Source organism: Lathyrus oleraceus, chromosome 4, assembly GCF_024323335.1.
Source record: "Lathyrus oleraceus cultivar Zhongwan6 chromosome 4, CAAS_Psat_ZW6_1.0, whole genome shotgun sequence".
Taxonomy (NCBI): domain Eukaryota; kingdom Viridiplantae; phylum Streptophyta; class Magnoliopsida; order Fabales; family Fabaceae; genus Lathyrus; species Lathyrus oleraceus.
Window position 1 is genome coordinate 480,619,868 of NC_066582.1, and position 14,944 is coordinate 480,634,811.

General features: G+C 35.3%; 1 protein-coding gene across 1 annotated transcript; it reads left to right on the forward strand.

The window, feature by feature from the left end:
- The first annotated feature begins 8,413 nt into the window (after positions 1–8,413).
- LOC127076348 (telomere repeat-binding factor 4) lies at positions 8,414–14,377 on the forward strand. Its single transcript, XM_051017970.1, has 6 exons — positions 8,414–8,750; positions 8,846–9,027; positions 12,599–12,683; positions 12,976–13,062; positions 13,747–14,020; positions 14,104–14,377. The coding sequence occupies exons 1-6, from the start codon at positions 8,601–8,603 to the stop codon at positions 14,133–14,135; spliced, it is 810 nt and encodes a 269-aa protein (XP_050873927.1). The 5' UTR covers positions 8,414–8,600; the 3' UTR covers positions 14,136–14,377.
- The last annotated feature ends 567 nt before the right edge of the window (positions 14,378–14,944 follow it).

A 14,944-nucleotide genomic window follows, 5' to 3' on the forward strand; every position in this document is an offset into this window, starting at 1 on the left:
GTAAAAATCTTTTCCATGGCCCTCCATATGTCCACAAGGATCTACATACAAAAAATCAGCTCTTTATTTGAGCCAGAGGGGCTTCAATTGATCAATGGAATCGGGAATCAGACAGTTTGGGAAAAGTCAACTATGGGGCCAGAAAAGTCAACTCCTGACATTTTGAAAGTGGAATCTCAAAATTAATGCCTAAGGGAGCCTACATGTAAAATTTGATCAAGGTTGGATCATGGATTCATCATTTAATCAGAAGTTTGAAAAGTTACTAAATTTGGAAATAGTTGACTTTCCATTTAGGGCAAGTTTTTATGGTTATTGCACCCACTTTAAGCCCATTTTCCATCCAGATACAAGCTCCATTTGAAAATTTCTCCAACATGAAAGTTGTTCCTCTTGTTCCAAGATTTTTATATATATAAAGTTTGTTTCATTTGGATTAAAATTGAGAAAGTTATGCTTGGTCAAAGTGAGACATTATTTTAGAATACTTAGAAAATTTTCTAAGTCCAAAATTTGCAAAATTTGTCAAGACTTATGGGCCAGTTTTCTTACACTTCAAGGCATCTTTTGAAAATACTTTCTTCATGACAATTGCACCTTGCCATGTCCTCTTTCACACCCTTTTGGAATCATCCCATTTGGATCATTGGTTTGGGAGATGCACTCATCTAAAGTTGGCATCATGGACTGAATTTTTTGACAGCATTTAGGCCAAACTGGCGCAACCTTTTTGCAGTTATGGAACCTGAACTTCATGGCCATTTTTCACCTCTTTCCACTCATCATTTCAACTTGTGTTCAACATGAAAGATGTTAAGCTCCATGTCCTCTTTCTACTGTTTGCATTGCCTTGTCATTTGGTCGTGTATTCATCAAGTTACAAAGTCTTAAAGTCACCCTGTTGGACTTATTTCCATGCCATGCCACAAAAATGACCAGCCACACTTTTTACCTCATTTGGCCATTCGCTTTTATGTTCACTCACTTAAGTTTTGCCACATTTAGCCATTTCTTTTCACACCTCATTTTTGCACCTTTTGCACATAAACCAAACCAACATTCCAAGCCCATTTAGAACATTTAAACCCTACATATTTAAGACATCAAAACCCTAATCTGAAGGGCAGAGGCTGCCACTATTTTCAAGCAAGCAAGGCAAGAGGAAAAGACCAAGTCTCATTCCATTGCATTTTCACAAGTTCTTGAAGCATCAAAACAGCACCTTATTCTCCTTCCATCTTCAAGGGGCAGTGGACCTTGCATCCACTAGGTAAACCTTTACTCACTCTCTTCCATGGCCTTGTTCATTTCATGTTCATCTCATGCTTGTTGTTGTTATTTTTCCATGCTTGCATCATGCTCTTTTTTTTCATTATGCCATGCTTGTTTCGTGTTTATTTTCCATGTTAACAATATGCTATGCATGCTTACAAAATCCTCAACATGAGGCATTGCTTTTAAGTTGGAGTTTTGTGACATTGATTTTCGTTGTATACATGTGCACGAGGCCCCCTTGTTGTTCGCTTTTCTACATGCTAAGGTCATTATTTTCATCGAAACAAAGTACCATTGTGTTCTACTCATTTAGAACTTGAACTTTGCTTTTTGTATCATCTCATTTCGTGAACCATAGCGTGAGATATCCCGTGTGGAAGATGGAACAAATTTCCTGCGTTTTCACGTGTTTATTATTGCATGGCGCTAGGGCGTTTGAGTGTAGTGGGGAGACGACCACGTGGCTTCATGATAACCGCCAGATCGCATGCGCCATCTTATCCTGACTGTCCGCTCCAGCTTTTGTCATCTAGTGACTTAAGTCCAACATGACCAATTGACTCACGTGTTACATAGTTTAATTAATTGAACATTTTATTTTATGCTGTCACACTTAAATAAATCCTGGACCGGGTTGGGCTTCCTTGCGCTGCGCTATCCACACCACCCATCTGGCCCATTGTCCATTCACTTCATTTCATTTTTCTTTTTAATTCTTATTTTATTTTGCTGTTTTGCTTTTTAATTCATAAAAATATTTTATTTGTTCATAAAAATATCAAAAAATACTTTTCACATTTCTTAATGTTTTATTTAATTTATTTAATTTTTATTTTCATATTTTATTTAATGTTAATATTTTATTTTAATTATTTGTTTCAAATAGTCCATTTTAACACACATATTTTTATTAATTTTATTTTCATAGCTTAAATTTATTTTTAACTTCTGATTTTTGGGATGAGGGTTGACCAATGTCTCATGGTCAACCTGACCTTTTCTTGGAATTTTATTTCCCATTTTTAATTTATTTTGGATTTATTTTTGACCTAGTTTGCTTGGTTGATTTTTCATTTGACTTCTGTTTTATTTCAATTAATTCAATGACCAATTTTTATTATTTTTGAAATCTTTTTGGGGGATGATGATGTCCTAACCCCACCTTACTTAGTTTAATTTTTCATAATTTTTGTGATTAATTTACTATTTATTCTTGATTTATTTCTAACCTAGTCTTGTTGTTGGGCTTTTGGTTTGACCTTTGTTTTCATTCAATTAATTCAATAACTAATCATCATTATTTTTAAAACCTTTTTGAGGAATGATGATGTCCTGACCCCACCTTAGTTAGTTTAATTTTTCATAATTTTCTTGATTAATTTACTATTTATTTGATAATTTTCAAGTTGACTTGACTTTTCAGTTGACTTTTCTATGATTGATGTTTGACTTAAGGGATTGCTTAGGGCAACTGAAGAGATCTTTTGATCCTCCCTTGTTCATCTCATATGCCACATATTAGAGGCCTTTCATCTTGATTTTATTTGACCCTTGCATCATTTCCCGATTAAATTATTCATTGATCCTTTGTGTGCATAGTTTCACCTGTCTGATTCATCTGATATTTTTTATACTTGTTTCTTTCATCCATGCTTCTAATGTTTGATTGCTTAACATGTCTATACTTCTCTAGCATTGTCTAATGCTACATTATTTCATTCTTTTATTATTTGATTTGATCATATACTTGTTTATATATCTTATTGATTGATAACTGTGGCCTACTTGTATGATGTATGAGGCATATATTATTATTGCCTGATTGCCATGAACAATCCCCATTCATAACAAATGTACCCCTCTCCCATGAAGTGTATAATGTTTATTCTTTCATTCTTTATTCATCTGTTAATACAAGAATTAAAATGAACATCCGATAACCATTTCAAAACAAGATCAAAACCTCGATCCAACGTCGAGTAATCATCTTCAAAACCTAACAGAACCAGCATGTATTCATCCATTCTTTTGTAAGTCGATTGCTTCATGCATCGCCATTTATCTTGTAAGTCGATTGCTTCAGGCATCACCATCTACCACCTGTAAGTCGATTGCTTCATGCATCGCCATCTACCCTTATCCTTGGTTCCTTTCCTTGCTCCATTCGTCGATTCTTGTTCCGTTTAGGTAGCACCCATTAGGTAGAACCCTTTGTATGATAACATAGGTAGAATCCCCTTATTCTTTTGTATGATAACATAGGTAGAATTCCATTATTCTTTTGTATGATAACATAGGTAGAATTCCCTTATTTCTTTGCATGCTAACATTAGGTAGATGTTCCCATTTGTAAATCCTAACACTTAGGTTCACATTGCATGACAATTCTAGGGCAGAGCTTCCCCATTTCTTTAGACCTTCCGTGCGTCTCCGATCCTGTGGCATGTCAGTATGTCCTATTGCAAAGAGGTAACTGCCTAAGACTCGATTCAGCGAGCTGCGACACCTGCTGCTAGGACGTGAACACATTGCCCACTCTCCTTTGACACAACTGGTGTCCTCCTTTGTAAGTCCATGTTCAGATGGCAATCCCTATGTAGCCGAACTACGGCAACTCTGATTCTCATGTTCAGATGAGATACGTAGGCATAAGATGCAATGTCTTGCCGATTTTGACTGACAACTAACAACTAATCTTTGTTGGCTTTCGCCCTCGTTGCAATTCTTTTCTCTCGCCCTCGTTGCGATCGAGACATTCCCTGTCTCTTGCCCTAGTTGCAATCGAGACCCGCGTTCCCGTAGTTAGTTAAACTACGGCTTGCTCTGATTCTCATTCCATATGAGATACGTAGGCATAAGACACGATGTCTTAGCAAGCACACATCTCTTTCATCCATAGGTAACCGAGCTACGAAGACTCTGATTCTCATATTCATATGAGATACGTATGCAGTGGATGCGACATCCGTGCGAGTCATTTTCTTTTGACCTTCTTTTAGTAAATAGTACCTTAGATAAACACACACCCTTTAGACAAGAACAACAAGAGTGAATCCCGTAGAGTACTACGGATGCGTAGGGGTGCTAATACCTTCCCTTCGCATAATCGACTCCCGAACCCAAGATTTGGTTGCGAGACCTTGTCTTTTCCTTTCCTTTCTCCAGGTTTACTTCGAGCGTTTCCTTTCCCTCCTTTGGGATAAATAACGCACGGTGGCGACTCTTCTGTCATTTCTTTTTTCGCCGGTTGTTTTTTTTCGCAGGTTGCGACAGTCGTGTCGAAGAGTTTTTATGTGACACTATCAAGTTTCTAAACATATGGAAAAGAGAGTAATGATAATCTTATGGATTTATTCCTGAGACTCCTCCAAACCTTTCTTGACCTTGACTCCACTTACAGCTTAGTCGAACCACTAGATAGACACAGTCAACGTGTCGAAGCTTTTGGTTTAAGCTTTGACACTTAGTATTTTCAACATAGTCATTACCATTCTCTGTTGACTTTTCGACAACTAGAAATTTCAGCCTAACAAATGCCTCCCAAAATTTTTCACTTTCGATCATATGTATCAAATGGAAGAAATGTGATATTTTTTGTAACTGTCTGACACTGTTTACCAAAGCATGTACACCTCATTTCACGAACGTGCGTGCAGACCTTCATCATTATTCTGATTTCCCAGGACAATCGTGTCCACATAATTAAACCACATTAAAGAAATAATTAGCTAAAATTATGATTTCCCAGGACAATTTGTCCACACGATTAAACCACATTAAAGAAATATTTAACTAAAACTTATTCAAGAAATTCAAATGCCAAGTGTCTATTTTTAAGTGCCACTTCATTAGGGGGAAACTGAAATGCTTCTCCATTATAAAAATCCCTACGTTTTTTCATTTTTCACTTTTCTTCTTCTTTTTCAAATCCCTAACTTCTCATACTCCCGTACCATTTCCATCTTCATTCTTATTAATATTCATAAGACAAAAATGGTTTCTTCTTCCACACCAACACTTTCAATCCTAATTGCTTCTGAAATTAATGCTCTCATCGTTGTTGGTAAACACATCTACATTTCTGAGCCACAAATAGAGGAGGAGAAAGTGATGATTTGGGCTTCTCGGGTAATCGTCCCTTTCTCCATTTATGATATTATTCATGCATTCTTATGTCCTTTCCCTGCTTCTTCTGAAAAATCTGAACGTCTGGAAAAAAATTCCTTGTTACCGTAGTCATGAACCCAAAATCTTTAAAAATAAAGCTTACGAGTTATGGTTTATGATTGCACCTAAATGTGTTTTTCGTGCTTTCCCTTCCCTAACAATAAGGCCTATATTGAATGGTTAGATAAGGTAGAAAAAAAGAAAGGACACTTTTTGAAGGATTAAGAAATTTATGACTTGATTCAGTTGTCAAGAATTTGCCTTAAGTGTAATCCCAACATGTTCATCGCAACTCTTCTTTTCTGGGAAAGTTGTACTAATACTCTCGACTTGCATTGTAGAATGGTAACCCCTATCTTGTTCGACATAGCTGCCATAACGAGACTTCAACCTATTGGCGAAACCTTCGACCTTACTTTGCTAACTAGCACCAAACTAGACTTTAACTTCGATCGTGCAAGTTATAAGAGTTTTATCAAAGATTTCCATGAAACTGACTCTAAAGAGGTTTATGACCAAGAGCACATTGCTTTCTTAACCTTCTGGCTATGTCGCTGTGTCTTTGGCTCTAGCTCTTTGCAGGTAGCCAAGAAATTTATAACTTTGGCCACCCAAATTCATGAATGGCGAAAAATTAATCTCAACAAGCTAATCTTGGACTCTCTCTACAACGCTCTTGGGCTTGTTGCTTTTGATTTTAAGTCCATTAACGATCTATAATACAAATTCCTAATCCAAAAACCTATGTGGCTTCTCTAATTATGACTTAATGTCACATTTGAATCTTTTCTGAAGTTCAAAATCCCTTCTTCCTTTGTGCAACAGGTTGAAGGAAGACGAGTTGAAGCCACCAGGCTTGCCTTGTTAACACCAGAAGATGTTGGTTTATTGACTGCAAATGCACTTAAGAAGAATGTCATGATGTTTGCATAACGTATTATTTTTGAACCATCCATGGCTCCATTTGTCAATTGAAGTCATGGTCCCGACTAGTTTAAGAGAGAATCTCCCTCTCTTTCTCCTAAACATCATGCTCAAGCTCTTAACATCTGGTCAGCTTTTCTCCAACCCACTATTTTTTCTGTCGGGATTATGGTGGGACATAAAGGTTTGGGCCTTGTTAGCTATCAAGCTAACTTGGTATCTCGACAATTCAATTTCTGTCAAATTCTACCCAAGTCATTCTTTCTTCCTAAAAACGAAATCTTCATAGCAACTACCCTTTATACAAATGAAGAATACCATGCACAACTAGATTTCCTCATAATAGACACTGCCACATTTACTCCTTTTTTTCAAGTTAACTATCTCTACACATAAGAATTCAAATAATGGTGGCCGAATTATCACCATGCTCATTATGTGGCATTTGTATCTTGCAACTTCTATCAAATACTTTTTCAACTGTGCAGACTCGGTTTAAGAAGAGTACTCGTACACATATCAAAGAAATTCAGGCTTTCCAATGTTACTTTAAGGTTGTATATAATCTTTGTGATATTCGTCGAACTGTTTATGATGCAGCTCTTACTTTAAAACAAAAAATTATAGAAAAACTTCCAACTTTGAAAATCTCTTCTTATGTAACTGATAGGTTGGTGTTGACCTCGTGACCATACTAGTTTGACAGTTAAAAGTGAAGGTTTTGGATGTGGATTTCTTTAAAATTGTGGAAGATAATCCTTCCATTGAGTCTGAAATTCAACAACTATTAACCCAGCTTGGTGACCACGTCTTGGCTGACTCACTCCTTTAGTTCGTATTGGACTTTAGTACCTTTCTTGAATAAGTTTGCAAGAGCGTAAGGTTGAGACAGAGTCCGCTAGCCAGTTTCAACAAAAAACTGAAGTTGCTTCCAAAGAATGGAACTTAAGCATCCAATCTCAAAAATTAGTTGACGCGTTGGAGGCTCAGAAGGATAAAGATCAAATTTCAACCTATGACCAACAAATCTTGGTGTACGACAAACAAATTTTGCAATTAAGTAAGCAAATTGAGGATATACGAAAAAAGAAAGTTGACCTAGAGAATTATGCATCAGCTTCTTCCAAAAGAAAACATTAATCGCGAGGCCAACATTAGCCTCCAGTATGCCAAAACTGCTCTTCGCTTAAACAATGAGGTTCAACAAATATCTCTACTTCCAAATTTATTAAGAACGTTGCAGAAACTATAGATACTCATGTAGTCGTGGAGAAGGTGGCAGAACCAATTAATTTGAAAGTATAACTATAAATACTCATATAATATGGTTGATGTGATGAGACTCCATTGCAAGTTAATTGTAAAAGACTTCATTGCAAGTCCCACATTGTGTTTAATGGTAATTAATTTTAGTGTTTATATAAACTACATCACCATTGACTTGTGAATTGAGTGTTGAGTTATTGGTCCAATGAAATGGACTTAGGCCCAAAATTTTAATTTCATAATTTTAATTATTTATTTTTTAAAAAAACTTAATAAAAATAATTAATAAATTATTTAATTAAAATAATAATAATTATTAATTAATTAATTTTGTAAATAAATAATAAATTATCTCACTCATCAGTCATCAATGCCTCTTCATTAAAAATAATTTTTTTGTCCTAATGATCAATGACACGTATGTAAAATTGAAAGAAACCCAACCAAATCTCAAATAATATAAAATTGAGGGTAAAAAACTAATTTTTAAAACATAAAAAAATTAAAAGTTAAAAAAATATTAAATTAAGAGAAAAAAATGCATTTAAATGAGTTTGTCACGCTAAAAAGTTAAAAATCTATTTAAATGTAAATTGTTAGCAAAATATAGAACGGTTTGTTTGTTGCATGCTAAAACAAGAGGAATGATGATCCGTACACTTAAATGTTTCAACTATACCGTACTCTTATACGGTTTGCTTTTTTATTTATTTTATATTTAATAATTATTTTTCATTTTTTCTAATATAAGAAACCGAAAATCACTGCTTTTTTTTTATTATTTATTTATAAAAAGAAAGATATTTTCTGCAAAATCAACGACTAAGAAACGAACGTGTCTGTGTGAGAGAGATGAAAATCAAATTCATTTTCCACGAAGCTTATTGAAAACGAATAACTCGTTTTAGCTGAAACTGAAACGAAAGAGAAACAGAAACAATACGAAGTGTTGTTGAATTTGAATTTGAATGGGGAATCAAAAGCTGAAATGGACGCAGGAAGAAGAAGACGCGCTTATTGCTGGAATTGACAAGCACGGCACTGGAAAATGGAAAACCATTCTCGTTGATCCTCAATTTGCTCATTTACTCACTTCTCGTTCCAACATCGACCTCAAGGTCCTCTTCTTCTTCTTCTTCTTCCATTGTTAGCTAGGGTTCTTAGTTTTTTTTTCTCCAATTTTTAAATATATTTTTTTTCAATTATTTTTCAGGATAAATGGCGAAATATGAATGTTTATGTGAATAATGGTTCACAAGGTTCTAGTTCTAGGACTCCCAAGCCTAAAGCTGCTCCTGCTTCTTCCACTGCCGTTCCTCAAATTTCTGCTCCTTCTTCTGATATCGTTGCCTCTGATCCTTCTCCAATTGAACAAGAGGTTAAAAATCCTCCAAGGTATGTTGATTCATGTATTTCAATTAATAGAAGAATTCATGTTAGGTTAACAAAAATTAAAGAAACAATGTTAAGCTGTATTCTTCTCAATATGCATGTTCTTGAGAGTCTCACCTTTAATTTAGATTGGACCTAGAAATATACTCCCTCCGACCTTATTGATATTGTTAGTGGATTACAATTTAATTAAGGGTATATTAGTAATTGTGTTATATATTTTACTTTTGAAATCAAGAAAATGAAATGCACATGACAATTATTCTTAATAATCTTGAAAATTGTCTTTTTTACTTATAAATAAGGCCGAAGTAGTATTTATGAGTGTCCCTCTTCTTGTAAGCTGGTTTTGTAGAGACAATATCAGAGTTTATCCAAGATAGGTTGGATCATCAGCTATAGGGTCATTCGGGTCACTCTCTAGATGTTTGGTAATTGTAGTCTTGGGTGTTAGAGGGTGTGTTGAGAGTCCTATAAGTATTTAATCTAAGATATTTTGGACTGTCCGCTATAGGCTCATTCGGGTTACTCTCTAGATGTCAAGTAATTGTAGTCCTGGGTATTAGAGGATGTGTTGAGAGTCCTATAAGTATTTAAGAGGCTAAAAGGAAACAATTAGAGCTTTGCGTTAGTATTGGGATGGCCAACGGTTTGATTATAATATGAGATATATAGTGACTAATGATGGTTCTTTACATTCATTAATCCCTTAATACGAAACAGCTTTTGGTGATTTGTAGGACAGTTGCGTGTTGATCACATTTCATCAAATTTAATTGAATTTGTAGTTCTTATATGTGACAATCAATGTGGTCTTTAATGGGGAAAAAGGTTTTCAAATCAATCCTACAATGACAGTGAATTGAGAAGGATTTTGTCTACCTTCATGTGTTTCAATGTACATGAACTCCTGTTAGTTGTATGGCTGAAGGATATTTTTCCCTTTAACTAACTGATTCCCAAATTGTGTGTCTGCATCAAACAATTCTAAACAGACAAGCCATTTAATATTTATTGTGAGAAGGTTAAGAATTTTTTTTTAAATATGGAATAGAATGAGCATAAATGTCACTTATGAGGGCCAAAAGCTTGATTTAGTCTTCCATTCAAAGCAGTATTATCGACTATCTGCCATGGTGGATATCTGTGGCGGTTTTTGGGCTCGCCGATGGTTAATATCGGCCGATATTGCAGGATTTTCTGCAATAATTCACTATGAAAGCGTCGCAGAGCGGCCGTTATAGCGGGATTTTAGCTCTCCACCATGGACCGCCATCCGCCATATATTCAAAGTCACAATATGTGTACCACAATATATATATTCCATAAAATGCTTTTTTTTAATGAAAACTTGTTATTTTGTTATTTTTGTGCATTGATTTTGAAGAAAACAGTATTACTTAACCATTGAATTTTATCACAATCTCAACAGTTGGTTTTTCAATAACAGTTACAATTTTGTACTTTACCTCTACAATACAGCCCTCACTTTTGTCCATTTTTCAATTAAAGAACTTTGAGGATTGTGGATATTGACAAACAAAAAATTTAGGAATATACCAAAACATATAATTCAAGCACCAATTTTGGAGTTACCATTGAAACATAAATGATGCCAGTGATTCAGAACTTGTGTTTCATCTTTTTGTTTTTCGAAAGACGGCGGTAACAACAACAACCAAACCTTATCCCACTAAGTGAGGTCGGCTACATGGATCACATTCCGTCATAATGCTCTATCCAAGACCGCGTTTCTATAATTCGTTAATCTCGAGATCTTTCTTAATAGTTTGTCTTATAGTTTTTCTAAGTCTAACTATACCTCTAGTTATTTGACTCTTCTCTATCTGATCTACTCTCATTCAAAAGACAAATAGAAGAATTTATTTAGAAGTGAAGAGGAATTTGCAGAGAGAGAGAGAGAGAACGTGTGACTTTAAGCAAGCAGCACAATATAAAAGCACACACTGATATTTATAATAAAAATCTCTTCAATTTGTGTCTTCCTCTAGATGCCTACTAAAGACAAACTTTAAAAGTATCCAATTACTAATTACATAGATGCCATGAAATTCTCAATGAAAAAGTTTACGGAGAGTGGGTTTTTCCTGGTCTTTGCATTCCATATACTGCAGTTAGAGCTGTCAACAAGGGCTGTAGCCCCCAACTCATCTCATTTGGTCCCCTTAATAGATTGCTGAGTTGCAGCTCCCCTTGACTGAGCCACTTAATGCTCCAACCCATAAATTTATATTTTCTGTGGGCTAGGGCCAGGGCTACCATACCATGGGTCCGTCCTTCAATTTCTTCTAAACATTCTATTTCTAAATTGTACCGGTATACTTGTATTGGACCCTATACGAAGACAGTACCAAGCCTGGAAGGAAAGGGCCCAGAGGAAGCCAATACAAAGTTCATTGAGGGTTGGCAAATACCACACGCCGCCCAAAGTGGGGTTTCTAGTCTCCCATTGATCGCAACACGCGCTCATTGGTTGTAACACTCGCTCATTGGTAGCATCACTCGTCCCTTGTTGGGCTTGGGTTAAACCATCCATCACCTACTCACGAAACGTGGGGATTGGCGTGTCCTTAGGCGCTAATGTTATGGAGGCTCAGACAAAGGGGGGAAGCCACGATCTTTAGAAGAATAGAGGGAATAACGGTTTCCACGCTCCTAAGAGGAGCAGAATAACCACCCCTTGGGCTCAAGAATCCAGACTAATAGACCTCTATAAATACATCAACCACGGAGTTGAGTGGTGACAGTGAATTCACCTAAGATTGTGAGATACAGTGTTTCTCACCACTCTGCGTGAGCTTGCTCCAACACCATCAACAACCCTAAAACACCACGCATAGCCCTCCAAATACAAGGCCATCCTTATTGTACGATTTTAGCAAGTATGTAAACCTTCCATCGTGAATGGGACACAATAGTGCATTTCCCACGTTTTCAATCAAACTTGAATCCCAACATACATTTAATTTATTCTCTAGGTGGGTGATAATAACCACATTTTCCCCCTTTGTATGTATAAAATAATATTATTAGGGAATTTTTTTCAGTGTTAGTTTGTCCGCACATGTTACATTCGTTTAAACTTATAATTGGAATTTTTGCTTTAGTGTGTATTTTATTGTTCAAAAACTCATGTGGTCTGTTCCTTTGTGCGCTTGTGAGAATAAAGAGAATTCATCTGGAATGGAATGATTTTTATCGCACAAAATGATTTGCTTGTGAGTTAAATTAATAAACTGATTTCATGCCAAACTAGTTATTTTTTTATTATTGGAATATGTTATTGATTTGATATCATATTCGTATGATGATCTGATGCAGAAATATGTTATCCACTCGTCTACTCCATTTAGTGATGTAATAAAGCATGATGTTGCCAAACTATTCGTTCAATTATAATTTACACTGAACAACATTTCTAGCTGACTAGTAGTAGTAGTGACTATCAATCGTTATTTTGCCATTGATTTGATGGAGCATTTTAACATGCTATTTGTTTTGTCAATTAATATATTATTATGTGTAGTTATTGCTACTTTTGTGTTCTTATCAGGTATAATGCCATGGTTTTTGATGCTCTATCTACATTGAAGGACACTAATGGATCCGACCTAAATGCTATTGCTAGTTTCATTGAGGTTAGTTGAAGTTCTTTATTACTTTTAATTTTCCATACATTTGACAATATATACACAATACCATTTTGGGAGTTAGTTTGAAATAACCCTGTTTTTGAGATTATGCAATTAAAATTGAGTATCAACGCCTAAAATGGAAATGCATATAATTTTACTTGATGTAAGTTGGTAAGTTAGTTCATTTAGAGTGTCTACTGTGCAAGTTGTTCTTTATTATTGAGTATTCTACATTTTTTTCTTCTTTTCATTTTAGCCTTTTAGAAGTAATCATAACCCACATCTATTGCTGCAGCAAAAGCACCAGCAGGTTCCTCAAAATTTCAGAAGGGCACTGAGTTCAAGGCTGAGGACCCTTGTGAATCAAGGGAAGCTTGAAAAGGTAAATTAATCCTCTGTGTGGCTTATGTGATATTGTATGTCATTGTTATTCATTTATGATATTTCAACTTGTGGAAATTTTACTCAATTTTATTGTTAAAGCATGTTATTTGATTGATTTGGCTTTAATATATGGTAGCGACTGATTGCTGATTCTTTTGCCAAAAAAAAGAAGCAAAATCTATCTGTCTTAATGCTCCACATTTTTTCCTGTGTTTCTTAGCATCTTTGCCATCACTTTCTGTTACTCTAAAAGTCAGGGGTTTATCTGTCTACCATTACACTTTTAACAACATTTGTGTATTCATGACTTGTTTTCTTTTTGAAATCAATCTGTTTCTTTAGACCTTATTGATTTCTTTGAAAGAGGGTAGTGGCTCTACTATGCATGTAGTGAGTGACTCTGTTACTGTAAGGATCTTGGGTGGGGTATGTCTGCAAGTAGAGGCTGCCATTTCCTCTCTTCCATCACCGTCTGTCTCCAAGGTTTCTGCAAGCAAGACTATCATAATTACTATAGCTACCGTTGTTAGGACTATAAGTCTATAACCTTCGTAAAATTGATGTTCACGTGCTTCCATTGGACCGACCTTCCCACGGAGATTCTGTACTCTTAAACTGGAATATCTTGAAGCTTGTTTTTCTTCTGGGTGATGTGATTTTTTCAACTTACCATCTATTGCAGGTACAAAATTGTTACAAGATAAAGAAAGATGCCCCATTAATGACAAAAACACCTTCACCTTCACCAAAACAAAAGGATGCAAGGCCGCAACAGCAATCATCGGTCTACGATGATATGCTGAAGAAAGCAGCTGATACTGCAGCAAACATGATTGCAGAGGCTGAAAACAAATCATATCTGGCAAGTGAGGCAGTCATGGAGACAGAAAGATTCGCCCGATTGGTTGAAGAAAATGATGCAGTGTTGTTGCTAGCAGAAAAACTTTATGAACAATGTAATGTAGATAGATACTCTTTTCTACTTGTTAGTGAATTTTCAAATAGCATGATTTTCAGTAATAACCATTGATTTATGCAGGTTTACGCGGTGAAACTTTCAAGTGGGCTTAAGTTGGTCAATGCAAGGTTGATAAATAGATTAATTTTGAATTTGCTTTTGGTATGTAAAAATTTATTCTAGTGAATTAGTGTTTTAAGTTGCGGGGAAACTCTTGTATGAGACTGTATGGATTTTGGTAGATTTTGGATCCAAAGTGGAAGCAATAGAAAATATAAGATTTAATTGTATTTTCAATGTTGTCATATCGGGACATAGATTGAAGGGAATGGATCCCCTAACGTTTTTGTGGCAACTGCTTTCTGCCTTTCAACAATTATAGTCCGTCGGATTAGTCTATATACCTATTTCATGCCAGTGTTTAGTATTGTATTTTTTATTAAAAAACCAAAACAAAGTGTTTGAATATGAAACTAAAAAACCATTACGATGTTATTCTTTCATCTTCTTCATCTTTGTGCATTCATCTTCTTCATCTTTGTGCATTCATCTTCTTATCACAAAGGAACTTAGTTATCATTGTCATGTCTTTGATTGTCATCACCATCATCCTTGAGCTTCGTTATTACCGATCGTCTTCTTTGTTGTTCAGTTTTGCTGTTGCCGTCACCGCCCAACTTCATAGTTGCCACATCTTTGATCGTTGTCACTGTTAAGGTTCTTTATGTAAATTTACCTCTTGTTGTAGTAGTAAAATCACCACCATTTCAAATTTTCTCCTTTTTTTTTCCTTTCTATGTCACTGTGTTGGTGTAGTTTTTGTTTTTTCTTTTCTTTTCTTTTTCTGTATCACTGTATTTGTATTTGTGTATTGTTTCGTAATGGGCATTACTTTTTGACTTTTTATTTATTATAATCTTGC